The sequence below is a fragment of the Rana temporaria genome, chromosome 1, assembly GCF_905171775.1.
Source record: "Rana temporaria chromosome 1, aRanTem1.1, whole genome shotgun sequence".
NCBI classification, from domain to species: domain Eukaryota; kingdom Metazoa; phylum Chordata; class Amphibia; order Anura; family Ranidae; genus Rana; species Rana temporaria.
The window spans coordinates 310,088,994-310,116,021 of record NC_053489.1 but is presented as its reverse complement, the minus strand read 5'-3'; the positions used below and the strand labels follow the sequence as shown (position 1 = coordinate 310,116,021).

At 41.9% G+C, this 27,028-nt stretch overlaps 1 protein-coding gene across 1 annotated transcript in view; it reads left to right on the top strand.

Annotated features, from left to right (window-relative positions):
- IFT74 (intraflagellar transport 74) overlaps positions 1 to 27,028 on the top strand; it is a 136,518-nt gene that overhangs the window by 101,455 nt on the left and 8,035 nt on the right. Inside the window, exons 15-18 of the mRNA XM_040358623.1 lie at positions 12,096 to 12,193; positions 12,376 to 12,502; positions 17,892 to 18,055; positions 22,561 to 22,686. Of these exons, the coding sequence (XP_040214557.1) occupies positions 12,096 to 12,193; positions 12,376 to 12,502; positions 17,892 to 18,055; positions 22,561 to 22,686 (515 nt within the window). The remainder of the gene's footprint in view (positions 1 to 12,095; positions 12,194 to 12,375; positions 12,503 to 17,891; positions 18,056 to 22,560; positions 22,687 to 27,028) is intronic.

Here is a 27,028-nt window from a genome sequence, read left to right as displayed (position 1 = left end):
TTTAGGTCTGCATTTAACAATGCTATTGGTCGATAGTTTGAACACAACGTTCCATCTTTTCCTGTTTTAGGGATTATAGAAATACTTGCTAGCAGCGATTCTTTTCTTATTTCCTCTTCCTCTCCTATTTTATTGAAGTAATTACACATCTCAGGGACCAAAAGTTCTCTAAATTTTTTATAATATTTAATCGGCAAACCGTCGGGGCCTGGACTCTTACCACCCGGTGTTTCCTGGAGGGCTCTATAAATCTCCTCTTGAGTTATAGAGGCATCCAGGGATTCCCTGTCGTTTTGAGTTATTTTAGGTAAGTTCACTTCTTTTAGGTATTCCTTGATTTTCCTTATTCTAATATTTTGCTGCTCTTGAGTTTCGTTAATTCTTATTGAATATAATGTACTATAATAAGTCTGAAAAGCTTCCGCAATTTCCGATGTCTTATATTTCATAAGACCGTCTTGGTTTTTTATTTTTTCTATGTAATTTTTTATTTTTTTTTTCCTTGATATTCTGGCTAGATATTTCCCTGGTTTGTTCCCCCATTTATACCTCTCTTTTCTGACATTTTTGAATATTTTCCTTGTTTCTACCTTCATCAAGTCTCTGAGCTGGGCCCTCTTTATCACAATTTCTTGATATACCTCATTTTCTCCTCGCTCTTTATGCGTTTGTTCCAGTTCAAATAATTCAGATGTTAATTTTTCCATGTTTAATTTTCTTATCTTTTTTTTCCCTGCTCCAATTGCAATTAATTTCCCTCTAATGTATGCCTTATGGGCCTCCCAAACAGTTGCCATCTTTACTTCTGGTGTATTGTTAAGAGTGAAATATTGTTCCAAGTCGATTTTTACTGTATTGTTTACCTCTGTATCCTCTATGAGTTCTTCGTTTAAGTTCCACGTTCCTTTTCTTTGCTCTATCTCTTTGAATCTTATTTTCACTATTACCGGAGCGTGATCTGAGATTGTGGTTACCCCTATTGATGTTTTAACTACGTCTTCCAACGACTCATGGTCTACCATTATATAATCCAATCTTGAATATGTTCCGTGCACAGAAGAGTAATATGTATTGTCCTTTTTGTTTGGATATGTAATCCTCCAAGGATCTATTAAACAGTGACTATGCATTTTTTTTCCCAATATTCTTAGCTGTTTAATATTTCGTCTCTGTGCACCAGACATATTATCTAGATGATAGTCCATTGAAAGATTGAGGTCTCCTGCTAAAATTACTTGACCTTGCTTGAAGTCCATTAAAACGTTCAAGAGCCCCCTCAGATATTTATGAGGTTGTCTATTTGGACAGTATATGTTTGCGAGCGTATATTTTTTCCCTTGGAGTACCCCTCTCAGAAACAAATAACGTCCATCTGGGTCAACTTTCCTATCTTCTATTGTAAAAGTGATGTTCTTCCCTATTCCTATAGCAACCCCCTTAGATCTTTTCTTTGGGGAGTCCCCGTAGTACCAAGTGGGGACTGCCCGAGAATACAGTCTAACATTTGAGTCCAAAGTTATGTGTGTCTCTTGCAAAAAAACTATTTCAGCGGAGTACCTTTCGACCTCTCTTAATACCATATGCCTTTTTTCCGGGCAACTGAGACCTCTTACATTATATGTTATAAAATTTATATTTGTCATTTCTTTCTCTTTTTTTTTTTTTTTTTACCTTTCTCTGATAAGTATATTTTTTTCCGTTGCAAGACACACAGATCTAAGACCCCCCACCAGGCCCTTCTATTTTCCCCCTCCCCCCTCCCCCCCCTCTCCCCTTCTCCTGTCTCCCCCCCCCCCCACCCTCCCCTCCCGTCATATCTTGCCCCCCTGTTCTTCATGTGGGGCTTTCTCATCGCCTCCCCCCTCCCTCCCTTCCCCCCAATCGATCCCTGACCCTATGGTCTTTTAGAGCTTTTTCTATTTGGCGCTCCAGGCGCTCTTTTGCTCCTTGGGCTAAGGTGGAGTTCTATTTTAGCCCGGTCTCCTACCCCCCTATACTGGGGAATTGGGGAAGGAGTGCCCTCCGGATCCGCCCCCTCTCCAGTCCCGCTCCTGTAGCTTACTGTTTAGAACCTCCCCATCCCTCCCCCCCCCCCCCCCCCCCCCCCACTCCGCCATCTAACGTTTTCAGTCCTTTTTTGGTGTTGGGATATCTAATCTCTGACAAAATTCTGGCACTTCCTCTATAAACCTCAGTCTTGCCGAGATACCGTTTTTCCTGCCTATCAGGCAGGCTGGGAAACCCCAATTATATTGTATATCATGTTCCTGCAAGACTCTTAACAATGGTTTTAAGTTTCTTCTTCTATTTAACGTCTCTTGTGATAGATCTTGGTATATTTGAATATTATGCTGATCGAATTCTAATGGCGACTTCCCTCTCAGTTTTCTCCATAGTTGGTTCTTCTCTTCCCAACTTTCAAATCGCACTATAATATCTCTAGGGTATTCCTGTGCTCTCTCTCTAGCTCGTCTTATCCTATGCGCACGTTCTATTTTTAGTGGGGAAGTTATTTCTCTCTCCAGTATTGGATTGCAAATTTTTCTTATTGTTTCTGAGAGATCCTCAGCCTCTGTCGTTTCTGGAACTCCGCGTATTCTTATATTCTTCCTTCTTTCCCTATTTTCTTGATCTTCTAATTTATACGCCTGTTCTCGTTGATTTATTTTTAATGCTTTTATTTCATCTTCTAATTTTTTAACTGAGGTTATGTTGTGATCGACTTTTTTCTCAACTTCTTCCACTCTTTCCAATATGTGCCCCATATTTCTCTCCATTTTTTCCATTTGCGTTTTAAGTGATCTTTCTAGAGCGGCAAACATTCCTTCCATTTCCTTTTTTGTTGGCAAAAGTGTAATGTCCTGCGTTTCTTCTCTGTCTCCCTGTCCCAGGTCCATCTCTTTATCTGTTTCTCTATCTTGATCTGTTTTTTTCTCTAATAGTGACTCTGAGAGAGTTTCTGAGTCTGTCAAGATATTAACAGTCCCTTTTTTCTTCTCTTTCTTCTTTTCCTTTTCTACCTGGCCTCCTCGGGTTATTGACGGTTTTTCTATCTGCTGATTTTCTCCATTTGTCCCATGGGTCACAAATTTGCACATTGGGCCTGGACTTTGACTTAAGCGGGGGACCTTTGGGATTGCCCCGCCTTTTACTCCTTTTCCCCTTGTGGTCATCCTTCACCCCCTTTCAGTCCTGCTGTAGTCCTGATTGCTTACCCGTGCTTCTTGCTGCGCTTGTGATTAAACTACACCGCTTTACAGCAAATTCTATAGTAAGACCCCTTTGCACTTATGGGAGGTGTATGCTGCACGGGACAATGCCCTTTGGTATCACGTTTTAAAGTTGATTTGGTATTTCTACTTTTTGGCTTTGGTTTTAAATTAAAGACCTTCGGAGCACCCAGCACGTATATTAACCCCCTTCTTCTGTCGGTCACCAGTGCGCGTCGCACTCAATGACCTCCTTTTACAGGTTTTCAGGGCTTTTTAGTATGGTTAATTATACTGTTTGCTGTGCTTTAACCATTATATCCGTCAGTTTATAATTACGTTCTCTGCCAGGCCTGCGTGTACTTATATATTATAAATATTGCAGTATAATATAAAAAGGGTCCAAGATGTGTTACATCTATGTTGTCTAATGGAAGGGAGAAAAAAAATTAGGGAACACGGAGAGAGGGGAAAAAAAAAAAGGGAATTCTCCCCGTCTCTCTCATCACTCCCAATGGGCAAAGGGGGGATGTAACGGGGGGGCCGTCACCAAAGCTTTAGAATTACCAGCATCCTTATAATCACATCTCGACAAGCACAGGAAATGACAGAAAAGCACTCATGTCCCTTGTATCTCCTCATTGCCTGTCTTCATATCAGTCCCTTCCAGTTACCAGTTCTTCTGTAAAAATGTCCCATTGAGATTTATGTATATGTATACTTATTTTTTTTTCCTTAGTTCTTTAACTCGTTCTTTAACTCATAAAAAGGACGTTTGTACTCACCACTCTGCCACTTGCAATGAGCTCAAACATGTACTCACCAATCTGGTAATTTTCACACAGGGAGAGGAAAGGATAGAGACTGCTGTGATATGTTTCCCTGTGTCTCTGGACCTACTTTTGCTGACATTGGCGGTGGGCTGGATCCTTTCCCATGGGATTTTTACTGCCGGGTTGCCTGGCGCCGTGTCTCCCCTTCCCTCAGCCTCCTCTTCTATATTACTGCCTGGAGGGGGGGTGCGGTGGGGAGGTGCGGCTCACCTCAATAGCTCAGCCACCCGTACACTCCGTTGGAGGGAGACTTATCAGCCTGTTGCCTCAGGGGGGGCTCCGGCCCCCGCTCACCTCTGGGAATCCCCCCCCTTACTTCAAGCACTGTCCCGGAGCTCCTTCCTCTCGTCTCTGCACGCCGCTGCAAACCACCGCCGCCACCCAATCAGCCGGCGCGATCCAGGAAGCCGGGGAAGCCGCACTGCCTGCGTGTTCACACGCAGCGCGTCAGGCTAACCCGATCGAGGGGGGTGAGGATCCGATCCAATCCGCTCCAGGGGTCCGAGACTTCAGCCCGGGGGGGGGGGGGGGGTGGAGGGGGACGACCTAGCGGGAGGAACAGAGAATCCGGCTCCTAGACATCCTGGACATCCCCGGTCCTCAGAGCGGGCTGGAGAGCGAGCACCTCCGTCTAGCTACTCCTTCACACTGACCGCGCCATCTTCAGACTCCTCCCTCCTCGCCCCCTAGTCATCCTGAGAGGTAATGTCTGCATATACATTCTAGTAATCTTGTGCATTACAAAGAAGTTACAGGGCTTTCACACTGCAGCAATATGCCATTAGTGCTAAAGCGCCACTCATTTTTGCTGTGTTTTAGCTGCGCTTTTCGGCCTCTAGCGGGTGTTTTTTTTTCTTTTATAAAAAATAAAAAGTCCAGCTTTGCGGCGCTTTCCAAGCACTCTTAAGGCACTTTGGAAGCACTGCCCATTCAATGCAATGGGCAGGGGCGTTTTGGAAGTGCTAAATACAGCGCTCCCAAGCCGCCCCAAAGATGCTGCTGGCAGGACTTTTCCTAACATCCCGCAAGCACATCGCAGTGTAAAAGCACACTTTGCACAGAATGGGAGGCAGTTTTCAGGCGCTTTTTAGAGGCTATTTCAAGCGCTATAATCCCTGAAAACTGCCTCAGTGTGAAAGGGGCCTTAATTGGCCCCAAACTCATTGGAGGAAAGTGTTTCCAGAAGATGAAAGCCAACATGAGATTGTTTGCTTTGGGCAATACAGATGTTTTGTCCAGTGTACTGCTTGTTATAAACAAGTCCCAAGGTATACATATACTTCTAGTTCTAGAACTTCTATACTTCTATTAGCTTAATGAGAGGTCATCATCCTCAGCAGTCATTAGCATGCAAATGTGTTTACCTTTTCAGCAAATTAGAATACCACACTTGACCTCTAATAACCTGTAGTGTTGGCTTGTGTACCAACCTGAAGCTTTGATCGGAGCCTGGTGGTTATTATTTCATAACTGCCCTTTCAAGAATCAGGTGGTCATTAGGACTTTAACACTTTTAAAACTTATGTGTACACAATAAAACTATCAACATTACAGAAGAAGATGCTTAGTGCTGATTAGCTTAAAGAGGATCATCACCCTGTAAACCAAAATGTAAAAGTAAGCATCTACAAGCACTGTAGCTGCTGAATAAAAAAAAAAAACACGCACACTTTTTTACCTGTCCTTGGATCCATCAATGTTCTCACTCGACCTGGCTCTTTGCCAGTCTTTGGGTCCAGGCACCAGCATTTTAACTTTGGGTGGCTGACTGTGACTCCTTGCAGGTTTGCAGCTGGCTGCCTACTCTGCATATTTAAGCCATGCTGCGGCCAGTGAATAGTTCCTCAATCTCCTGGGACCTGTGAACGTGAGCGTTTCACACTGAAAGTCTTCCTCACAAGGCTCATGACTAAGTGCCTTATCACTAGGAAGTTATATATTGCCATTATTTACAACATGCTTGTTCCTAGCATCAAAAGTAATAAAGCCAGACCGAGCCAGGCGACAAAGATTTTTATAGGGACAGCGGCAGTGACAGCCCCTGTTCTTCTCTCATGACAGCACTTTTTTTAAGAAACTGTGTTTGCCATAAGCACCCTATCTCCAGCCTGCCCTAGTGTCGTTTCAGCTTTTTGCTTTGCTACTTTTGTTTGGTTCTGCCTAAAGTGTCAGCTGTTAACCTAAGCCTAAGCAATCCCATGGGGCCCCCCCCTATAGTCTCTCTCTCTCTCTACAGCACAATATGCATTACATCTGTAGCTTTGGACAATACCGGACAGTGTAAAAGCTTTCCGTCTTTCTGTTGCCTATATTTGCCACATTAAGATTGAATGTTTGCTATGGGATAGTGCAAAGAGTTCTTATGAGATAAACCTTGGCTGGCAAGTCCCCGATTCTCTTTCTTGTCTGTTTATTTTTCATCTGAAGGATGCATTTGTAACTTAAGAATTTACTGAAAAATAGGAAAAAACTAGGTGCCAGCATTTTAAATGTACAGCAAAAAGTTTTTATTGTCTGTAGCTCAGTTTTACTAGTGCATACATTTTTCATTGCTGCACTGCATTGTCTTTTTCCTATGTGTACAATTTATTTTATTTTAAATAGGAAATTCACTTTTGAAAATAAGAGTACTATGTCAAAATTTGTCTTGCACACAATGCACTTGTTTACCTATATGGCTTCCGCTGAGAGTTGGGATTTCTTTTAAAGGAAGAAATAGCTTGGCAGGAAATTTAGGTTTCTAAATTTTCTACATCCACAATCCAATATTTTATATGGTCCTTAAACAAATAAAACTGCATTTCCAAGGGGTTTTAACATTTTCCTGTAAAGCACCGAATTGAAATAAGATATATTGCTGCTTTTATTAATATAATCATTTTTCATAGCTAACCATTATATGCATTAAGAAAACAAAACCATTCTCGTTTTGGGAGAAGAACCTCTTAAAATAAGTTATACCAAAAAGGAAGAATATAGAGGTGAGCTCCTCCATGGGCAAGTATTATTGATCAGATGACTTGGGGCACATGGAGCTAATCAAACACCCAATACTCTAAAGCTGGCCAAAGACATTGGTGTACAGACAGATATGTATGACTTGTATGCCTGTCACTTTGCCTAAACAGAAAAGCTATAGTTGTGCAAAGTGTGTTGGTAGGGATAATAAAGGAAGCATGCTGGGCAACAGTACCGGCAATGGGAAAATAAGGTAAATAACCTGCCTGATTACTATTTCCCTGAGAACACTTGTTCTGGGTTGTCATTTTCTGTTGTTTGATATTGTACTGTCACACAGTTTTGTCATCTGTTGTCATTGGGCACCCTAAAGTTACACCAGGGGTTCCCAACCTTTTGAAGAGCAAGGACCACTTAAGTGACTTGGTAACCAGTCGCGGGCCACAATGAGCCGAGTGGGTGGATGGCAGCCCACTCAGCTCTTTAGAGCCCACTCTACTCTCTCTTTTTTTATTTTTATTGGATTGGTGGTAGGCGTTTGTAAATAGACACAAGTTGATTTACATCTTCCACTCCTTAGAGGTGAATGGAGGGTCCGATTTGGTCAGACTGACTATGTGAAAGAGGCCTAAGGCTGCTTTCACACTGATGCACGGTTGTTAACCCGCATCATGGGTGCAGCACACTTCACCTGTGGCTTTCCTGCAGGTTAGCTGTACTTTGCCATAGACTTCTATTATATCCTGAAGGTGTGGTGCCTTTTTAGAAGCACACCAAACTCGCAGGTAATAGAAGTCTATGGTTCAGTGCAGGTAGCCCACAGCTTCACTTCTCTGCACCTGTGGATCAGTTTGAAAGAAGCCCAGTAACCACTGCAGAATAGACCTGCCCATATATGCACTGTGATTTTAGTAATAAACTTGCTTTTAATTTAACAGTATTCTATTCTATTGTATTCCAGAGCAGGAGGTCGCGGGCCACATCAGAGGGCTCCGCTGGCCACTGGTTGGGCACCCCTGCTTTAACCTAAAAAAAAATGAGCGAGAGATGCTAGCTGGTATGCAGTGTAGGTCCTAAGAGGTGCTGAGATTTAACTACTCATTGGCAATCATGCTGTTATAATCACATTGATTTTAGTGTGTTGCACAGATGAGGTTACTCTTGATGAATGTTTAAATCTTTCAGTTGCAACGATATTTACAATGATCACAAGTGTAGTCCTAGCATTAATCTGAATAGATGATAGAGTTGAATGCTGGACATGATACATAAAGCTGTCATAGATAGTGTTTTCGATGCCTAAGTCAATTGCCCAAGTTCTAATACAATTCATGCTCCTCCTTAAAACATAATGTAAGGGTGCCCTTATGAATGCCAAGCTCTTCTTAGCAAGGGCTTAATGCTCAATCTTGTTTATATTTACCTCGGCATTAGAAAATACGTCCATCGCTGATGCAGCAGTACTCATCGTATCCTTTTATTTTAGGCGAACATGGTCGACCCTCCAGTCTCTTCTGTAGCACGGCGAATGTCAGCGGATACATGTCCGCTGACACCTGCCGCCATCTGATCCAATCCTGTCCGCCAAAAACAGACTGATGGTGGTCCTATTCCCCCATGCCTCCAGCGGGTCAGATTGGATGTAAACAAACAGGTGGACTTTTTCCATCTGATTGCCCCATAGAGGAGAGCGGGACTGTGTCTGCATAGCAGACACGGACCTGTCACCCGCCTGGTCAGTGGGGATCAGCAGAGGCACCCATGTGAAAGGGGCCTTAAAATATTTAAAGGGCAATTGTTTAGGAATGGACATTTTGCAATACTACTGCAATACTTAAGGTAGAAGCTACAGGTTTCATTTGAAGATTAAAGGTTTCTGATGTTACTACAGTAAGCCACCTGAATCAGGGGCCCTTTGTTGCAAAGCATCTTTACCTTTTTTTATTTCCCCTTCCTGCCTCTACGGTCAGTCCATTCAAAACTGATATTTCACTTGACAATTTCTTACATCTCCCAAGGGCTTGTTGATGATCTCTGTGCTTGAATTCTTCGGTCTACACAACTGCTGTGACCATTATGAGATTCCAGTTTTTATTTTTCAGATTAGGGGATATGCGCAGATTGAGCTGAAATACACAAAGATAGACAGAAATAGAGCTGAAAGCTATGGAATGGGCATCTTACTAAAAAAAACATTTATTGTACAAAACATTTTAAGTTTATTTATAAAACCGAAGTAAAGGCTTTTCGTTATCATGCATCCTAGGACACTGGGTGTCTTTATATCCATTGCAGGTTAAACTACTATACCTTCAGGTGATTGGATACTAGCAAAAAATGGCAGGGTATACCTGCCCAGACATAAGCCCTCCTAGATGGGCATAGCTTCAGTTTTTTCTAGTGTCTTAGGTGATGGTCATGCCTGTGCTCTTTTTAGCTAGTTTTAGCTAGTTTCTCAAGATTTTCATTTGTGAAAAGGTGTCTGGCTTATACAGGTCTGTTTCCTATTGATATTTGATAGAAGGAATGGTACTCGGACCCTGTACTGGTCAAGCGACAGTGATGCCCAGCTGGGTAGTAGAGTCCCTGAAGGACCTAATGGTATTAGCCTGCTCAAGTGGGTGAAGTTTGAACCCCTCTGGGGACCCTGTGGCATTGAATGAGGAATGCCCTGGTGATTCCCTTTGTTCCAAATGGAGAAGGTGTTTGTGCTTGTACCCTCTTTCTTTCCGTCTCCTGCTGTGCCCTTTTTTGTCCCCCATCCTCCCCTTGACCACAGTCATTTGAACTTTTTACTGATTCTTTTTTATTTTAGGTGTCATATTTCCTCTTTCTCCTGGCTACCCCAAATACCACATACTGTAGCAGCAGTAGTGTTTAGGGGTGGTACGGGAGGCTTTTGGCAACATTTGGGGAGCAGAGCCCTTCCCTCTGCCCCTCTCTGTGCAGGAGCCAGAAATCTGTGTCCTATGGAGGTGAACCCTAATGAGGGCCACCATCGTGTACAGCATGTGTATCGCACAGCCAGAGACGGGCGGTTTCCTCAGCTGTCTACAGCTTTTCACCCAAAGCCTAAGGTGGGGGACTCTGGGTGTGGATCTTTTGGCATCCAGGTTAAATGCAAATTTCCAAATACTAACATAGAAAGCCTTTCACAAATCTGCCCCAAGCTACATCACCAATTTTGTCTCAAAATATCACCAAAATCATGCTCTACACTTTTCCCAAGAACTCCTACTCTCTAACTTCTCCAGAGCTTCTCCATAGCAGGGCTTCTCCCATCCTCTGGAACTCTCTAATTCAATCTGGATGTCTATCCCCTACTCTGTTCACCTTTAGGCGATCCCTGAAAACTCATTGCATCATGGAAGCCGGATACTGCTTCCACCTAACAACTGAAGTTTTAATTCTTCCATTAGCTAATTTCTCACAGTGTTTACTTTTTGTATCACTTGCACCACTCTATTATATTGTAAAAACTTATGAGCCCGGGCCCTCTTAACCTTCTTGTATTGTAACTGTACTGTACACTCCATTTATATTGTAAAGCACTGCACAATCTGTTGATAATATATAAATCCTGTATAATAATGTGATGCTTGACAGGTTTGTATCCAGGACCAAGGTCCCTAAGCGTTCACAGTAGATGCTCTGGTGACACCGTAATATGATTTCTCCCTAATGTATGCCCTTCTGCTGTTACAGCTTCTACCTTGTGTGCTTCATAGGATTTGGGTGGAAGGCAATCTGGTAATCAGGATCACCCCAGCTTGGGCCAAGAGAACTTGGTACTCCAAGATCGTAAACCTGTCAGTGGGGGAACCTTGGACCCTGCCGGATCGACCCAACCTTCTGTGTTTCAGGGTCTGACCATCCTTCTTTGCAGTCCCTGGCTTTAATGGCATAGCTGTTAAAGCTAGAATCTTGAGAGACAGGGGGTATCTGATTTGGTTATTTCTTCCTTTCTGAATGCTAGGAAGGTGACTTCATTGAAGATTTAGCATTGAGCTTGAAAGTCTTATTTTGACTGGTGTGACCCTTGGGGTGCTTTATTCACGCATTCTGGCATTTCTCGACCAGGGCCGGGTATATTAAGTACAATCAAGATTCAGATTTCGACCTTTGTGGTCCTTTTTCAGAGACCTACTGGTTTGTGTTCCTTGGTGTATGCCCTTGTACAAGATGTCACACGTGTCGTTTCACCAGTCAGGACTCTGTTGACCCCATGGGATCCTAACTTGGAACTTCTTGTTTTACAGAAATCTCGGTTTCAGCCCATCCAGGATATTGCCTTAAGCTTCATTTACACAGATTTTCACAGTGATAAATCATAATAAGGTGGTTTTTCAGCCTCAGGTATCCTTTCTACTGGTTTTCTTTGCATCTTAACCAGGGTATCGTGTTGCCTTTTTTCTGCCCTAAGCCTCAGGTGCCAGGGAACACAAGGCTCTTCATAAATTGGATGTGATTTGTGTAGTCAAGGTTTACCTGAAGGCAACTGCTGTAATTAATAAGTCGGATTCCCTCTTTGTACTTTCTAAAGGGGCACAGAAGGGTGCATCACAGGACACAGGGATCCCACCCCTCATCCATAACTGTTTCATGGCTTGCTACAGAACTGAAGCTATGCTTAGCTGAAAGGGGTTATGCCTAGGCAGGGATATCCTGTTTTTTTGGGGGTTTTTTTGCCAGTGTCCAGTCGCCTGAATGTGGCAGCTGAATTATATAGTAATTGATATAAAAAAAAATACTGTGTCCTGTGATGTACTTCAGGAAAATGATTTTAAAGGTAAACTACAAACTCAATAAAACTTTTTTTTTTTTTACAGAAACCCACAAATGTGGATCATTGGGAGTCTTTGATCTGCTTGTAACTACAACAGAATGCAGTGTAACAATATTAATCATTGCATTTATTATGAATGAAGTGCATTACAGGGGCCGCTATTGGCTACTTGGCTGTTTTGGAAAGCTGGGTCCTGCGCTGGTACTAGGTACTAATAATAAAGCTATATATAGGGTAAGATTTAAAGCGGCTAGACTTACTTTTTTTTTTTTTTTAGTATTCCTCACAGGTCTATAATTTTTATTTCAGACTTTTTTGCCACTTTCGAAGAAAATAAGAATCAGGAGATGGAACGGAAAACAGAGATCGAAGCAACCATTGTCACGCTGCTGGAACACTCTAGCAGGGTGAGGTCACTTTCAAAAGAAATGATATCCTTTGTTATTGGGCACTAAGAATGTAGTGTACTAAGGCACTTACTTTGAATAGTGTGTATGTTTGGGTTTTTCTTAGTTCTTCGTTTTTGCCATGATACTTTTGTTTTCAGTTGATGCTTTATTAATGTTGGCATTACTTTACTTTCACACAGAATATAAATAGGATGAAACAAATTTCTTCTGTCACTGCTCAAGAACTTAAAATTATGCAAGAAGATCTTAGTTTTAAGGAAACCGAAATGCACAAATCACAGAGCACATCAAAGAATTTGACAACTGGTAAGAATAATCCATTTGAATATTACAATGATGTATTGCTTGTTTTTACTGTGTCGTTTATGAGACTAAAACGTTATCGCAAAAAAAAAAAAAAAAAAATAGACTGGACACTTTTTTTGCATGAGGCAGATGTTGTGATCTGCAATCCCCTGCTTTTTGATTTGCAAGGCACCCCAGCAGTTTGACGTTTGAACTGCTCCTTCTCCGAAGGTAAACACCTTGAATTGAATATAAGACATTACTGGTAATACATTTAGTGATTACTGCATCTAATGCCCCTTACACACGATCGGATTTCCCATCGGAATAAACTCTGACGGGTTTTTCCGACGGAATTCCGCTCAAGCTTGGCTTGCATACACGCGGACACACCAAATTCCGGCCGTCGAAAACACAGTGACATACAACACTACGACGAGCCTAGAATAATGAAGTTCAATTCTTCAGAGCATGCGTCGAATTGTTTCCGAGCATGCATGTTTTTTTCTCCGTCGGAATTCCATACAGACGAACGGAATTTCCGTAATAGCAAATGCTAGCCATATAAAAAAAAAATCCATATATAATATTAATCGCACAACAGAACCTGAACAGCAATTTTGATGGTAAGGGGACTGTTGGTGGCTGTTTTAATGGAAAAATCCTAAAAAGATGTGGCATTTTAAGGACTATTTTTTGTAATTCTGGCTTATCAAAGTAACCGTTATAAAACAAAATATACACTATATGATAATGGCAATTAAAGTGTATATAGACCCCTAAACAAAAATATAATATATTGTAACTTACCAGTCCTTACATTTAGTGACTGCGTTAGTTTTGCTTTATTTTCACTTGTTATCTTAACAAACTTTGTTTCTTTGTGGTTACACTCATTTATTTGTATCTGTAGAACGATCTATGTGTCACACAGACTAGACTTCAAACATGTCTGCCTTTGTTGATCTTGGTTACATGATGAACTGATGGGACTAGCAGTGCAATTTCAAGTGTACTTTGTAGTGCAAAGTGGATTTGTCTTTCATAAATAGCCCCCAAAGTTTCTAAATGCCCTGTGTGCAAGTATCCATAAAGGAGCTTTTTTTACTTCTGTTTCCTTTCCCCTCCCTCTAACACAATAGTAAAAAAAAATCAGAATTTTTTGGAAACCTTCAGTACCTTTTTTGTGCTGCAGCCCAACACCTTCTGCTTCCTGGCCTAGACGAGAATGACATAGGGGTTTTCACTGACTCCTAGGATGTCCATGCCACACATCCCAGGAGGCAGTGTTTTTACTGAGGATCACATCCTAAATACCTAGCAGGGACCTGCAGCACATCTGCGCATGCCTGGAATATTTCAAGATGGTGGCACAAAAAAAATGGCACCAGGAGGAGAATTTTAGCAGGGAAAAGATCCTATTTATGGTTACAGGAAGTGACAAGGACACTACATTTCTGGCAATATTAATGGATATTTTCTGTAATGTTAAAGGAAAATGTCCCTGTTCCAAAAAAAATTCACATCTAAGGGCTGTCAACGTGCAATATATTAATTTTCTGTCCTTTTAATTTAGATATAGTTTAACGTAATGTTTTTCCTACTGAATTTGTTCATTTATTGGGCAGACATACTGTATGTTAGAATCTTTTTACACTCCTTGTAGTTGTAAAGGGGTTGTACTACATTACCCATATATACAAAGATTATAGATACTAAACTTACTATTGTATTGACTAAATAGTCTTCATTTTACTGGGCAGCATAAAATGTGAAATAGTCAAGGCTTTTTTTTATGGCTTGAGATGGCTTAAGAAAAAAACCATCAGCATTGCTGCTGGAGAAAGAGGAAACTACCCAGCGTAAACAATTTCACTAATGCTATTGTTTCTCAGATATTTGTTCAAGGGTCAAGAAGTTTGGTCTCAGGCTGAATTGCTTTGTACACACCTTCTGCCACTTGAGTGCATATCTAAAGGAACCGGCCTGTATCCTCTTCCTGACTAAAGCTCTTATTTATTTATTTTCCTTTTGCAGCAGTTTCTCTGCTCGCACTGTAAGAAGAAGATAAATTGTAGAGCTGTCCTGTCCGATTTCTCCATCTAGTCAGAGGAGAAGCATGCAGTGAATGTTATAATAATCAAAGAAAATGGCTATAAAAAATTGCACTGGCTAAGCGTGTCAACAATTCACAATTGAGGAAGCCATTTTTGGGCTGAACCAGTACTTTCAATTGTGCATTGTATAATTTGCCTAGGAAGCAGTGACAGCACTGCAGCAAAGTGTTTTTGTTGCAGTCAAAAAATGATTGGTAGTGTAAGACACTGATAGACTTGAAAAGACTTGCATCATTTATTTAACAAAAGGTTTTTTGGCTGTAAGCATATTGTACAGACATGAATAGTCAACAAAGACCACATGAGATGCAGAAACTAAAATGTAGAAAGTGGCTACGAAAAACAGGGATACCTCCAAAAAAGATGCAGTTGAAAATATAGCAGAAGGCAGCCTTGTGTAAACCAGTGCAAGACACACTCAGGGTCAAGTAGAACACTGGCATGTAAATGTCAATGAAGCCTCTCCTAAAAGGAAAAGAGGAAGTCAAATTGATTAGGGACTGCCCGCGCCAGTAGATACCTTACAAACAATTCAAAATAGGAAAAGATCAGGGCGATACAGAGAGAAAAGATGGGAGTGACTTACAGAATTTCTGTAGGATAAAAGTATGATTTATTTTTATTATCATTGGTCTTCATGTTGTGCATTTGGACATTCCAAAAAAAAGGGGAACGGTTTTCCACACAATCCATAACTATGGTTAATTGCCATATTGACAGATATGTTTAGCGAAGATGGCCACTGAAAGTTGAAAAAAAATGGCCATATGGTTAAAATAAGGATCCTTCATCCAAAAAACGCGCGGGTGCCGCCACTAACGGCATGATCGCCAGTAGAAGTGGCACGCGCATGCGCCGTAGACATCGGTGCCGATTATTTTCTGCAAATATCTCCTAAAACTTTTAGGTTTGGGAGATATTTGTTGCACCTACAGGTAAGCCTTAATCTAGGCTTACCTGTAGGTTAAAGTGGTTGTAATGGGTTTACAGCCACTTTAATGTAGACCTAAACCCAGAAAGTTAAAATTTGCGTTAATTGAAATGTCTAGCAGTATTAATCGTGTTTAAACTGTTCCATCTATAAATTAACTTTTCTCTTGAATTCCTTCTGAAAAATGGCTTCCTGGTTTGTGAATGTACACTTCTGTGCCTGTAGCTTCATAGCTGTAACTGCGATGTGAGCTCTAACACATTGATGCATTTGACTGCTATTCTCAGTGGATTTGGAGTGGGATTTGGTAAAGGCACCACTGTGCTGCTCATTATTCTCCTTTCTGAAACCTCTGACATAGGGAAGCAAAGCCCTGCCTCTACCAAGATCAGCATGGTAAATCCACAATGGAGAAAGATCATTTGCGTGGAGACCATAGGCAATACTGATGACTAATCTTTTGCCCTCTGCCTAAATTATTTTAAGGATGCTTAGCTTTTACATTGTTGTAGCTAAAGGAGGCTGTATTACAATCTTACTGTTAAAAAATGTGTGTGTGTGTGTGTGTGTGTGTGTATGTGTGTGTGTGTATATATATATATATATATATATATATATATATATATATATATATATATATATATATATATATACACAGTATGTTTTTTGTTTTTAAACAGAAAAAGCACTGCTATGTTAATCCAGTGAAACATATAAATCATAGGCCCATTGATAGCCCTTTGCCACCATTTCTTCTCCATTGGCAGCATGTTACTCCCCCACCTGTGTAGAGACAGAGCACGGGCACAGGAAATGCAGGAGAGGACATTCAATGGCTGCAGTGCAGCCTGGACTAAGCCCATTCCTGGCAACAGGACAGGGACAGATTCCCATTGGCCCCGGCATTGACCATGTTAGTTACACCCACCGGAGGTGCTGAGCTGCAGGTAGTGGAGCTGGAAGCTGCTTGCTGAGCAGAGGGACAAGTGGGTCCAGGAGCCCAGAAAACAAGGCCTAAGGTTACTGCTAAGAAACTGTAGAAGCAGGGCTGCAGAAAGACGTTGATGCATTTTTCTATCAAGAACTTTGATGCTACTAGATTTCCTTTGCTGGGCAGAGGAAGGGAAGGCCTCCACAGAGAAAGCTGAAGCAATGCAAGCTGTGGCTGGTCTGTGCTAGTGAGCCCAGAGGCACGTGCTGTGCTGAGGGAGTGATTGGAGGCTATTGCTGTATGTGAGCTATGTACTGCTGCTTCATATCGGCCTAAAGTCCAGGGAGAGGTCTTGGGACTTTGCTGGTGTTCTGCACTACCTTTCTAGTGTTGAGACCAAGAGGCAGGCCCCAGCGTGGCCAGCTATCTTTGGCCTGATCCTTCTCAAGATATTCTACTTAGCTTTAATTTACATCCATCTTGAATGTGATAGCGATCATCACAAGAACAGAGTACATTTAAGATACCTTCACCAAAGTGCCATAGCGGTAGCCTTTTGAACACCCAGTGTTTGAGAGGAAGTGCTCCATCAAACGTTAAGGGCTCCAAATTCATCAGGGCTGATTAATCTCCTCCAGCCATGGACTAGTCGGAGATTGGGACTCGTAGATAGGTTGCTCAATTTCTTTTGTCATTGGGCTACTGTCTGACATTTCTTTGTGCCAGTAGTTCAGGCACAGCTAATCTTGTCTGTGTGGTACCAACCAGTCATGTTACCAAGATGGGCTTGGTCACCTTTGCTGGGTTGTATGAGGAAAATAAACTGTCTTTGGTAGTTAAGCCAATAAGTGCAACTGTCATCTATTCGAAAATAGCCACGGCACAACTTGGAGAGATGTCACAAGCTGCCCCCTTTAAGAAGTCACCAGGTGTAGTGGTGTGTTACACCAGGTGTAGTGGTGTGTATGCAATTTAAAGTGAGTTTTCCCTAAGTTTGTCATAGAAGATGGAAAGCTTTCAGGAAATTTGGGGGACCCAGATTAAAAGAGCAACTCGGATATCAGACCACCTCAGCTATTTCCCATGTAAGATGTGAAGCAAGAGGAGAAGGGAAACTTAAGCATTTAAAGTGATTGTAAACGATCACCTTGTAAAACAACCCATTCAGTTCAAAATAGAAATAAAAGGCAGAACTCTTTTGTATAGATATATAAAAGCATTATAAATATTTTGTTTCACTTTTTCATAAGTGATCACATTCCCCCTGACAGCAGCTATATTCTGGCATATAAAATGGTACTGAAAAAAATCGCTCCATCTATGGTCGGCTTTAGTTTTCAGAATAACTTTCCAGAAAGAGGTACTGGAACACGTTACACAAATTTATATTTTACATTCCATTTTATGCACTATGTATGAATGTTTCCTCAGAGAGCCAGCGTTTACAACAGGACCTTCAGAAAGTAGAGCAGCTGGAAACCAAGATAAACAGTGAGCTGACATCCCTTAAGGAGAAAATCCAGCAAATGTCTGAAGGATTAAAGACGTACAGTAATTTGGATGCCCTTAGAGCATCTGCAGAGGAAAAGAAAAAGGTAAGTTAGAATTCTGTTGTGCTCTGGCCACTTTTAATGGAAATTGGTGATGTATATCTGCATCACAGTTGAATTAATTTAAATATATACACACAGTCGTGTGAAAAAGTTTTTGCCCCCTTCCTGATTTTTTTTCCCCCCATATTTGTCACACTTAAATGATTTGGATCATCAAACAAATGTTATTACACAAAGATAACCCGAGTAAATGCAAAATGCAGTTTTCAAATGATGGCTTCATTTATTAAGGCAAAAAATCTGTTCAAACCTGCCTGGCTTTATGTGAAAAAGTAATTTCCCACTAAACCTAATAACTGGTTGGGCCACCCTTGGCGGCAACAACTGCAATCAAGCGTTTGCAATAACTGGCAATGATTCTTTCAAATTGCTGTGGAGCAAATTTGGCCACATTGGAGGGTTTTCCAGCATGAACTCTCCATATCATGATCATGATACAGCATCTCAATTGGATTTAAGTCTGGGCTTTGACTAGGCCACCCCAAACCCTAAATGTTGCTTTGTTTGAACCATTTGAAGGGGGACTTGCTGTCTTCAGGTATTTGTCCTTCGACATTACCCGAGTACACTTGAGCTTGAGATCACAAACTGATGACCGGACATTCTCCTTTAGGATTTTCTGGTAGAGCCCAAAATTCATGGTTCCATCAATTATGGTAAGTCGTCAAGGTCCTGAACCTGCAAAGCAGCCCCAGACCATCATGCTACCACCACCATGTCTGACTGTTGGTATGATGTTCTTGTTATGAAATGCTGTAGTAGTTTTATGCCAGATGCAACGGGACGCACACCTTCCAAAAAGTTACATTTTTGTCTCATCAGTCCACAGAATATTTGCCTAAAAGTCTTGGGGATAATCAATATGTTTTTTGGTAAATGTGAGATTGGTGTTCTTTTTGGTCAGCAGTGGCTTTGGCCTTGGAACTCTCCCATGGATGCCATTTTTGCCCAGTCTCTTTGTTATTGTTGAATAATGAACACTGCTCTTACCTAAGGCAAGTGAGGCCTGCAGTTCTTTAGATGTTCTGGGTGTTCATCCTCCTGGTAATTTTTTTTAGGTCAGGCACTCCTGGGAAGGTTCACCCCTGTTCCAAGTTATCTCCATTTGTGGATAATGGCTCTCCCTATGGTTCACTGGAGTTCCAAAGCCTTAAAAATGGCTTTGAAACCCTTCCTAGACCAATATGTGTACATTAATTTGTTTCTAAATTGTTCTTGAATGTTTTTAGATTGTGGCATGATGTGTGGCTTTTTGTGATCTGTTAGCTTTCTTCACTTTGTCAGACAGGTTCTATTTATGTGATTTCTTGATTCAACCGGTCTGGCAGTAATCAGGCCTGGGTGTGGCAAGTACAATTTAACAGTTCATTCATGATTCAGCATTGGAGGGGGCAATTACTTTTTCACATAGGACCAGGCAGGTTTGAACAGCTTTTTCCCCTTAATAAAATGAAACAATAATTTGAAAACTGCATCTTGGATTTACTCGGGTTATCTTTGTGTAGTAATACAATTTACTGTACTTGTACTTGTAATACAAAGTGTGAGAAATATGCAAAAAAAAAATTAGGAAGGGGGCAAATACTTTTTCACACAACTGTATAAATATACACACCTCCAAGACAACCACTGCCTTGCTAAAGAAGCTGAGGGTAAAGGTGATGAACTGGCCAAGCATGCCTCCAGACCTAAACCCTATTGAGCATCTGTGGGGCATCCTCAAACGGAAAGTGGAGGAGTGCAAGAGGACTCCAGTGGCAACCTGTGAAGCTCTGATGAACTCCATGCCCAAGAGGATTAAGGCAGTGCTGGAAAATAATGGTGGACACAAAATAATTGACACTTTGGGCCCAATTTGGACATTTTCCATTTAGGGGTGTACTCGCTTTTGTTGCCAGTAGTTTAGACATTAAGGGCTGGAATATTTTACCCCTTTCCTGACCAGAGCACTGAGTCGCTTTAACTGGCAATTGCACTATCATGCGATGTTGTACCAAAACAAAATTTGCGCCTTTTTTTTCCCTACAAATAGAGCTTTCTTTTGGTGATATTTGATCACCAATATTTTTTACTTTTTGCTATAAATAATATACCCCAAATAAAAAAAAAAAAAAACTTCTTCATTATTTTAGGCCAATATATCCTTCTACGTATTTTTGGTAAAAAGAAAATTGCAATAAGCGTATATTGATTGGTTTGTAGCATCTACAAACTATGGGAAAGAATTATGACATTTTATTGCGTTTTTTTTACTAGTATTGGCGGTGATCTGCAATTTTTAGCTTTACTGAAACATTGCGACAGACAGATCTGACACTTGACCCTTTTTTGGGACAATTGACATGTATACCGTGATCAGTGCTATAAAAATGCACGGATTACTGTGTAAATGTCACTGGCAGAGAAGGGGTTAACACTGGGGCTTGATCAAGGAGTTAAATGTGTGTTCCCTCAGTGTGGGGATGGGAGTGACTAGGAGAGGAGACATATTATTTTTCTTACTTAGTAGAAACACACAATATGTTTCCTATTCCCTGACAGCACAGGGATCGTTTGTGCCCGCCGACAACACGCATTGTGTTCCCCGCCGTGCAGCCGGTGCACGCGCCCTCTGGTGGATGTAAAAGATAAGAGAGTACTCCAAACCAAAAATTTTCTTCTACCTGAATTCAAATCTAAATATATTAAAGGGTCACTAAAGGAAAACATTTTTTTTTGCTGAAATTACTGTTTACAGGGTATAGAGACATAATAGTTAACTGATTCCTTTTAAAAATGATTAAAAATAGATAAAAACCAATCATATAATGTACCTGCAGTTTAGTTTAGTTTTTGCTGTTGTTTCCTGGTTCTCTGATGTACAGAGCCAGAGAGCCAATAGAGGGCAGGGAAGGTTTTGCAAAACGAAACTGGATTGGTGCTGAGGGGTTTTAGATACACCTCCTTGATTAGTCACCACAGTGAGAAATCTCCCAGTACTGTGGTGATCAGGAAACAGACAACCAGGAAGTGTCCAGAACAGAGCAGAATTACAGCAACATCAAAGCAAAAACGAACAATGAGGACATGAAACCAGGACTGCAGTAAGGAAAAGGAAGCTATTTAGCTAAAAACAAAATTCCTTTAGTGACCCTTTAAGTCAAATCTGCATCATATAACATGAAACATCGTGGGCACCCAGCAGTGCCGAAAGCTGTCACTGCCGGGTGCCCACACTAGGAATGAAGACGCCGAAGGGGGGACGAGGAGCGGAGCCCCGGCCGGCGCATCGCTGGAACCGTGGAGCAGGTAAGTGTCTGTTTATTAAAAGCCAGCAGCTACACATTTTGTAGCTGCTGACCTTTAATAAACATAAAAAAAGGCTGGAACACTCCTTTAACGATTGGCAAACACAGCTTTCAAGATGTCCCTTCCAATCTTTGTCTGAAGTAAAACCTCCAGTCTCCGTTCCCCTTTAGAAGGTCCACCAAGCAGCCCACATCAAAAAGAAAGAAGACTCGGATAGTGTAATACCATCACAAAAAATGTATATTTTTAGCCCAGTTAAAACCTACTCACAAACACTATAAAACATATTGCCCATCAAACACTATAAACATATCACCAGACTCCTCACCCCCGCCAGTGTGCCGAATACTCAGCACATCACCCAGTGCCCATCTCCATGAGTTCCGGTACACGACTTCTGGTTTGGGGTCCGACATACATTCTGGTTGCCGTGCAGTCTGACTCCTAACGCATTTCATCCTTGCAATTTTCTCAAAAGGCTTGTGAGGATGAGATGCGTTAGCATTGGAACGCACGGCAACCAGGAGTCATGTCAGACTGGAACTTACAGAGACTGAAACCATGTGAGGCTTATCGAATAAGCATTCTTCAGAACCAACATCCAATCAGTGCTTGCAGGCAGTGACCTCAACAGGGGGGGAGGAGGCGGTACCGCTGTCAGAACACAATAGTACAGCTTATAGTACACTTAATGTGTGAACCAATCTTTGGGTTTCTAACGTCTTAGACCAATCTGGTCTTGGGAGCCCCACACCTGTGCTGTTCCTGCTGCTACACAGGATTCGGTGGCTGATTCCTCTCATTTCTTTAACAAGGGGGGAAATGTCAGTTGCATTCTTCACCTGTTAGAAGAAGGTCATGGTGAGCCTTGTTTAAGTGCTTACCAAGGCACTTCAATTGCTCAGTCCATCTGTCACTTCCTCAAGGAAAGTGGTACCCTTGGAATTTTGCAGACCCAAGATCTTTGCCAAGGTCATCTCAGTTCATCCTATTCTCACACAAGTCGTGTTTTTTCTGTTTAAGTGGAGGAAAATATAAAAAAATCTTAAGTAAAGTCTCCTATCTGGTTAATAGCAGTGCTTTTAAAGAACCTATAGAAATCGTATTATTCTACATTTATCCCGCCGTATTTTTATTTTAAGAATAAGGTTTGAATATTAAAAACAAGCCAGTGGATGTATATTTTCTTTTGTCCTCAGAAACTTCAAGAGGATAAGATAATTTTATCCAAACGCAGGGATACCTTCAAGAAGACCAACACACAGCTAAATTCTGAAAATGAAAAATTGAAATTGCAGCTACAGGACAATGAAACTCACTCTCAGGTAACCTTAATGCATATGATGCTTGTAAACACAAATATTGCAAACTGATTAATTGTTAGTAGGGATGAGCCGAGCACCCCCCGGTTCGGTTTGCAGCAGGACATGCGAACAGGCAAAAAATGTGTTCGAACACGCAAGCACCGTTAAAGTCTATGTGACACGAATGTGAAAAATGAAAAGTGCCAATTTTAAAGGTTAATATAAAAAGTGTTTGGGGACCCGGGTCCGGCCCAGGGGACATGTATCAATGCAAAAAGAAAATTGGGACCAGTGATTTTAATAATGCTTAAAGTGAAATATCCCTTTAAATTTCATACCTAATAAAAGTAATTGAAAAAAAAAAATGAACCAAAATAAAAAAAAAATGCATGGGGGTCCCCCCAAATTCCATACCTGGCCCCCTACGCCATTTAAAAAAGAAAATTGGCGCAGGGTTCCCCTTAATATCCATACCAGACCTAAAGGGGCGAGTATGGAATTTGGGGGGCCTCCCACACATTTTTTTTTTATTTTGGTTTCGGGGTTCCCCTTTAACCACTTGCCGCCCGCCAATGACAAATTGACGTCGGCAAAGTGGTTGTAGAATCCTGACTGGACTTCATATGACGTCCTCAGGATTCTTAGCCGCTGCGCGCCCCCGGGGGCACGCATCGCGGCGATCGTTGTTGCGGGGTGTCAGTCTGACACCCCGCAACAACGATCTCGGTAAAGAGTCTCTCACGGAGACTCTTTACCACGTGATCAGCCGTGTCCAATCACGGCTGATCACGATGTAAACAGGAAGAGCCGTTGATGGCTCTTCCTCACTCGCGTCTGACAGACGCGAGTAGAGGAGAGCCGATCAACGGCTCTCCTGACAGGGGGGGTTCGTGCTGATTGTTTATCAGCGCAGCCCCCCCTCGGATCGCCACATGGACCACCAGGGATGCCCACTAGGGAAGGGCAAAACTAAAAAAAAAGGGGCAAAAAAAGTCCAAAAAAAAAAAGTCTGAAAAAAAAAAGTCTGGGAAAAAAAAAAAGATGCCAATCAGTGGCAACAAGTAAATCAGTGCCGCCCCACAGTGTCCATCAGTGCTGCCCCACAGTGTCCATCTGTGCCACCCCACAGTGTCCATCTGTGCCACCCCACAGTGCCCATCTGTGCCACCCATAAGTGCCACCCCACAGTGCCCATCTGTGCCGCCCATGAGTGCCCATCTGTGCTGCCTATGAGTGCCCATCAGTGCTGCCCATGAGTGCCCATCAGTGCTGCCCATGAGTGCCCATCAGTGCCGCCTATGTGTGCCCATGAGTGCCGCCTATGTGTGCCCATCAGTGCCGCATACCAGCGCCGCCAATCGGTGCCACCTCATCTGTGCCCGTCAGTACTACCTCGTCGATGTCCATCAGTGCCATCTCATCTGTGCCCATCAGTGCCACCATATCAGTGCCCGTAATTGAAAGAGAAAACGTACTTATTTACAAAAAAATTACAGAAAAAAATAAAAACGTATTTTTTTTCAAGATTTTCGGTCTTTTTTTAGTTGTTGCGCAAAAAAAAAATTGCAGAGGTGATCAAATACCACCAAAAGAAAGCTCTATTTGTGGGTAAAAAAGGACGCCAATTTTGTTTGGGTACAATGTAGCATGACCGCGCAATTGCCATTCAAAGTGCGACAGTGCTGAAAGCTTAAAATTGGCTTGGGCGGGAAGGTGTATACGTGCCCTGTATGGAAGTGGTTAATATTCATACCCTACCCAAAGGGCCTGGTAATGTACTGGGGGGGGGGGGGGATCCCATGCTGTTTTTTTTCAATTACTTTTATCTGTTTTGCCGGGACCCGACAATTCATTATAGCTGCGAGTAGTTTTAAATTACTTTTTTTTCCTTTTAGAAATTTCATTTTGTGCAGGGACTAAACACGGGAAAAATTTACAGGCATACTATAGACATCCCCAGGTACAAAATTTTAAGGAATATTTCACTTTTATTGTTTCACTTTAAGCATTATTAAAATCACTTCTCCCAAAAAACTGCAGTTTTTAAAACTTTTTTTTGATATGTGTCCCCTGGGGCAGGACCCAGTTCCCCAAACACTTTTTTATGACAATAACTTGCATATTAACCTTTAACCACTTAAGGACCACCCCATGTACATATACGTCCACAATATGGCACGTACAGGCACATGGGCGTATAGGTACGTCCTCGCCTATTAGCGGGTGGGGGGTCCGATCGGGACCCCCCCCCGCTACATGCGGAGGTCGGGTCCGCTCGGGGAGCGATCCGGGACCACGGCGCGGCTATTTGTTTATAGCCGCTCCGTCGCGATCGCTCCCCGGAGCTGAAGAACGAGGAGAGCCGTGTGTAAACACGGCTTCCCCGTCCTTCACTATGGCGGCGCATCGATCGCGTCATTCCCTTTATAGGGAAGACACGATCGATGACGTCATTCCTACAGCCACACCCCCAAACAGTTGTAAACACATACTAGGTGCACCCTAACTCCTACAGCGCCACCTGTGGTTAACTCCCAAACTGCAACTGTCATTTTCACAATAAAGAATGCAATTTAAATGCATTTTTTGCTGTGAAAATGACAATGGTCCCAAAAATGTGTCAAAATTGTCCGAAGTGTCCGCCATAATGTCGCAGTCACGAAAAAAATTGCTGATCGCCGCCATTAGTAGTAAAAAAAAAATAAAAAATAAAAATGCAATAAAACTATCCCCTATTTTGTAAACACTATAAATTTTGCGCAAACCAATCGATAAACGCTTATTGCGATTTTTTTTACTAAAAATAGGTAGAAGAATACGTATCGGCCTAAACTGAGGAAAAAAAATGTTTTTATATATGTTTTTGGGGGATATTTATTACAGCAAAAAGTAAAAAATATTGCTTTTTTTTCAAAATTGTCGCTCTATTTTTGTTTATAGCGCAAAAACTAAAAACCGCAGATGTGATCAAATACCACCAAAAGAAAGCTCTATTTGTGGGGAAAAAAGGACGCCAATTTTGTTTGGGAGCCACGTCGCACGACCGCGCAATTGTCTGTTAAAGCGACGCAGTCCCGAACTGTAAAAACACCTTGGGTCTTTAGGCTGCATATTGGTCCGGGGCTTAAGTGGTTAAAATTAGCACTTTTGATTTCTCCCATAGACTTTTAAAGGGTGTTCCGCAGCTTTCGAATTTGCTGCGAACACCCCAAATTTGGGGTGTTTGCTATTCGGCGAACACCCGATGTTCGAGTCGAACTTACGTTTGACTCGAACATTGGGCTCATCCCTAATTGTTTTAATTTCAATATATGAAAGGCCTAAAAGTAGGAAATACAATTTACTAGGGTTGTCCAGATACCGATACCAGTATCGGTATCGGGACCGATACCGAGTATTTGCGCTAGTACTCGTACTCGCGCAAATACTCCCGATACCAAAATAGAATACTTTTTTTTTATTTATTTTTTGTGACATCGAACACAAATTGGATGGCACCATTGGATGGCACTGATAGGTGGCACTGGCATTGATTGAATGGCACTCATAAATGGATGGCACTGATAGGTGGCACTGGCATTGATTGGGTGGCACTGATGAGATGCACTAATAAGCTGCCTCCCTGCACTGATGCACTAATGGGCACTGATCTGCACTGATAGGTGGCACTGGCTAGCTGCACTTTTGGGCACTGGCACCGATGAGCTGCACTGACAGTGATCACTCCTTCAATGATATATAGTTTTCCAGTACCGTATGCTAAAAAACAGCCCCACACCATGATGTACCAGTTCTTCATAATTCTAAAGAAAATATCTTTGGTCTGTATTGTGGTTTGAAAACGGTCACATGACATTAAAAAAAAGTATCGGTATTCGGTATCGGCGACTACTTGAAAAAAAGTATCGGTACTTGTACTCGGTCCTAAAAAAGTGGTATCGGGACAACCCTACAATTTACTATATAAAAAATAGCTAAAAATGTGGTAAACTAATCTAAAGCCCATTTACTCCCTCTAATTTGTGTTAACCTATTGGATAGATTTTGTTAAAACCAAAGAACTGACTAGAAAGATATTGCAGTAGCCCAAACATAGTGGGCCTATCGCCCTGGCAAAGTGACTTGCAGCCATTGTTGTCTCCCTCTTAAAGTGGATTCATAGGGTCTTCTAATTGAAGTGGTTTAACATGTACCATAAAATCAAAATATACTAAACGGACACTAGGCCCCCATAGCAGGAACCCCCAAGCCCATGTATGTCCTCCTTGTTTTCATTGAGTCTGTTCAGTCTTCACTCACAGTTGTACATTGTGAGAAGGAACAGGAACGCACAACCATTGTGTTGCACTACTAAGCAGGATGC